Consider the following 4,575-nt stretch of genomic DNA (forward strand, 5'->3'; position numbering starts at 1 on the left):
ATATAAAAAGGTATTATATTTCCTTTAAGAGACATCTCAAATGTTCTATAAATTCATAAAATATTCATAAAGAGATCAAAATCAATCATTTTACTTCGAGAAATATGTCCCTCGCGTCATGGATAAATTTTATGAGAAAGGAATCAAGGGATCAACAGATTTGTACTCACAATCTTAAAGAATAAAATTATGTTTCTCTATATTTTATTAGTGATTGCATTTATTTCCTATCTCTTTAAAACTTGATGCAAACAAACGCGATCATATTAAATCGATCATTACACAAAATAGGATAATTCTTTGTTATCTAGGAATGACTTTTAAGCGATAATACGATAAAATAAAATTTAAATAACAATCAAAATAAATATTGTATTTAAATTAACAATACAATAGATAACAACCATTAAAACAAGGTGTTAATTAAGAAACAAGATTGGTATGAGTGTTTACCATAATATTCATATTAATTGATGTTATTTCTCGTAGGCTTAAAAAAATAAATAATTATGCTGGAAATAATTGTCAAGTAAAAAGTGAACAAATGGAATAAAAGCTAAAGCGGATACTTGGTAAAAGATATAATATAGGGAAAATGCCCAAATACTCACTAAACTATAGCTGAAATTTTAGAGATACATCCTAACTAAACTAAGGTCCTATTAACCCCACCCTCCCCCCCAAACTTTTTTTTGTAATTTTATACACCTTTTGTCTTACGTGGTACACTCTATGACTCCACGCATTTGAGGCGCGTGAGAGATAATTACAAAAAAAAAAAAAGTTCAGGGAGGTAATAAGATCTTAGTTTAGTTAAGGTGTGTCTCTGAAATTTCGATCATAGTCTAGGGGAGTACTTGTGCATTTTTCCTATAATATATAAATGTTTCCTTTTAATTTGACCTAATTTTCACATTTATGCGATCAAACTTTTATTATGTACAAGTAGACAGTATTTGTATAAAGTTGAACAAATATACTGGCACGTCCTACATAATATGTCCTATGTGGTGTATGGTTGTATGCTACATTGAATTCATGTTGTGTCGACTTATTCAACTTTATACAAATATAAATGTATACTTATATAAAATCGAAAAACATAAATAAAATATATATATCAAATTAAAAAACGTATTTACGTAATCTGTGTTAATTAAATTGATGAAACTAACGAGAATCATGGGAATTGGCAGTCATCAAGAAGCAAAAATGGCAGCCATTTCGTAGAACTTGGATTAATCAGTTTTCAAATGTTACCCAAAAGAATATTCTCTCCATTCCCATTTAGTTGGAGGATAAGATTTTGCATAGCCCTAAGGAAAAAATTAATTAAGAGAATAATTTGATTAATATACTTATTCTTTAATCTTTGTTTATTTACTTGTCTCTCTATTCAAGGATAACTAATGATCCATGTAAAGTTAAAGAAAAAAAGTGAACACTCGCACTTTGTGGGGGTGTACTAATTAAAATTTATTTCAGAAAAAATAATATTTACAAAGTTAGTTTTAAAAATATATTATGAATGTAAAAATAAGTTAAATTATGTATATTTTTATTAATACAAATCGTAATTAAGTTAAATGAATTGTTGAAAATCAATAAAAAAAGAAAAACTAATATAATATTTATCATATGGTCAAAATTGAAGGGATATATATATGTAACCATTCATTTGACTTTTCGGTTATAATGACTTTTGTTGGAAAAAAAGAAATACAAATTTGATCAATTTTATGGATTTAAAATAAATATAATTGTACGGAACAATATGTTATAGTTGAGTGACCAAAATGTTAATTTGCAACAGTTATATTTATTTATTTATTGCAACCATAAAGAATTGAACAAGGAAAGGAGAGAGACACATTGCAATTATTGAAAAATGAATTTCATATCATTTGCAACAAAATTTTGGAAGCAAAATACTTAGGAATTATTATAAAAGGGAAAAATAAAAATAAAAATAAATTTACAATTGATAGTGGGATAGGGACTGTAGGCAATAATTGCCATAAACTTAAGCGCTAGATCACAAACCAAAGACTTCAAAACCAATTTTAAATATAGGAGGGTAGAGGGCTGGAGGTACTTAATTATTTTTACATACATATAACATATTATATATATATGAAAAATTGTATTATCATCAATTAAATCTTGTGATTTTACTTATTCATTCTTGAAGCATCTCTTCCATACTGGATGGCTCTTCCACACATCAACCATTCCATCAATGGGAACTCCCTTAGTCTCTGGTACTAAGAAGACTACGAATAGTCCCATAACGACGATCCATCCAGAGAAGAAGAAGAATATGTTTGCTTGCATTTTGCAAAGCATTGTTAAGAATGCTTGAGCAATGATTGAAGTGAAAAGCATGTTTGTGCTCACTGCAAATGCGAAACCGGCTGTTCTTGTTTCCATTGGGAATGTTTCACTTGGAATCAACCATCCTAGAGGTCCCCATGACCAAGCAAATGACATAACATATGTGCACACAAGGATCACAACCACTGCTGCTAGTGTCCTGTCCAAGGTTCCTGTTTCCTTCAAACTGACGGATAAGATGATACCAATTGCCAATTGAGAGATCAACATTTGGCAACAAGCTTGGAGGAGTAATTTTCTCCTTCCAACCTTGTCAACGGCGTAGATGGAAACAAATGTGGCTCCAACATTAACAAGTCCAGTAATGACAGCGGATAAAAGTGCACCATCGGATTTGAATCCCATGGTCTGGAACAGGACAGGTGCGTAGAACATAATGGCGTTAATTCCAGTGAATTGTTGGAAAACCTGCAACAATATAGCAATAACAAGGGGTGGGATACTGGCAGATTTCAATAGGTTTCTGAATGGATGTTTCACAGCTTTAGCTTGTTCACAAGCAGCAACGATTTCCTTAAATTCAACTTCAACATCATCAACCCCTCTAACTTTCTTTAGTGCAGCTTTGCCCTGTTCGTCTTTGCCACGTTCAATTAAACTGGCAGGAGTGTCAGTGATAACGAAGCAACCAATTAGCAGCATGAAAGCTGGAACCGCTGCCAGGCCAAGTGACACCCTCCACCCGTTGGGGTGCATGTTCGATGTAGCATAATTCACAAGATTTGCTATGAATATTCCAATCGTTACGAAAAGTTGGAACATAATGTTAACAGCTCCTCTGAGTTGGATGGGTGCCACTTCTGTCAAAAACAGAGGAACAGTCTGCCACAAACAAACAAAAAGTAAAACAGAGGAACAGTCTGCCACAAAGTATGAAAGAAAAAATGTGACGCTGGTTGGGAAATTAGTATATGAAAAATTTTGCAAGAAAAAGAAAATGAAAAAAAATACCTCATTTCCGAAACCAACACCAACACCAAACAATATTCTACCAACAATGAGCATCCATCTGTGTTCTGAGGCAGCACTTATAATAGCCCCAGCGATGAAGAAAAGGGAAGCCATGAAGATGGTAGGCCTACGTCCTAAAGCTGAACACGCCTTGGATGCAAAGAAACTCGAAACCAAAGCTGATAGATACAATGATGAGGTGAATAGCTGAAGAAGTTGATCATCATATTTACAATAGTTATTCTCCTTTGCGTGAAGCTTCCTTTCGTAAACATTTGGGAAAAATTTAAGCAGGAAATCATCCATACCAGACACTCCACCTGAAAATACTCATTCAAATCAAAATCCAAAGTCCAAAATATCCTTAAATTAAAATAAAAAAATACATACCTGAAATACCAATATCATAACCAAACATAAGCCCTCCAAAGGCAGCAAAGATCCAACATGATACCACATACACGGTAATCTTAGAGTTATTTGGTTGAATTGTCGACATTTTTGCCTTTTTTTATATAATTATTTATATTTTCGTTTTTATATGAATAAAAATTACCCTCCGAGATAAAAACTGATTTATAAAGATGGAATAAAATCTCTATTTTTGGGTTTTTGTTTTTCTTTATTTTAATAGAGATAAAACCAGCATATATATTTTTTACATATATAGGGAGAGGAGAGACAAAGAGCTTAGTATTTATCTTTGCCTCGAACTCTCCAGATAATATTTATTCGCTGGAATGATGATTTTGAACTTACAAAGTGAATCCCTTTTTATACTAATCAAATTTCTGTTACTTCTTCTCAGTAAAATAGGATCTACCACTAATTTAATCAAAATTATAATTAGTTTTCCTTATTTTTTTTGTTGAAAATGACAATAATTAATACATGGTGGATAATGAAAAATTGTTGTGTTTGACTTAATCTATTATTAAAGGCCACTCATTAATTAAAGGGATGACAGTCATGCATTTACACTCCACAAATTTAAAGGATTTGTATATCTATTCTAGAGCAAAAAAAAAAATCTTATCCATATTTTAGAAACTTTTTATATGAGAGGATTCTTGTGAAAATATAGGATGATATTTATTAATTGGACAGCTAAGATGTAGTATATATATATATATTATCAAGTATAAATGACAGATAAAAGCTGTAATTTCTATATAATAAATATTCCACTTGGATATTTTATTTTTGAAAAGTCAAACTATTTAAATTTAA

At 31.1% G+C, this 4,575-nt stretch overlaps 1 protein-coding gene across 1 annotated transcript; it reads right to left on the reverse strand.

Annotated features, from left to right (window-relative positions):
• Positions 1-1,920: 1,920 nt before the first annotated feature.
• STP11 (sugar transport protein 8-like) lies at positions 1,921-4,085 on the reverse strand. The gene is given in 3 exon segments (NM_001302914.2): positions 1,921-3,216; positions 3,346-3,665; positions 3,736-4,085. Coding segments are annotated over 3 exon segments (1,470 nt in total). The 5' UTR covers positions 3,845-4,085; the 3' UTR covers positions 1,921-2,175.
• Positions 4,086-4,575: the final 490 nt, after the last annotated feature.

Source organism: Solanum lycopersicum, chromosome 6 (assembly GCF_036512215.1).
Source record: "Solanum lycopersicum chromosome 6, SLM_r2.1".
NCBI lineage: Eukaryota > Viridiplantae > Streptophyta > Magnoliopsida > Solanales > Solanaceae > Solanum > Solanum lycopersicum.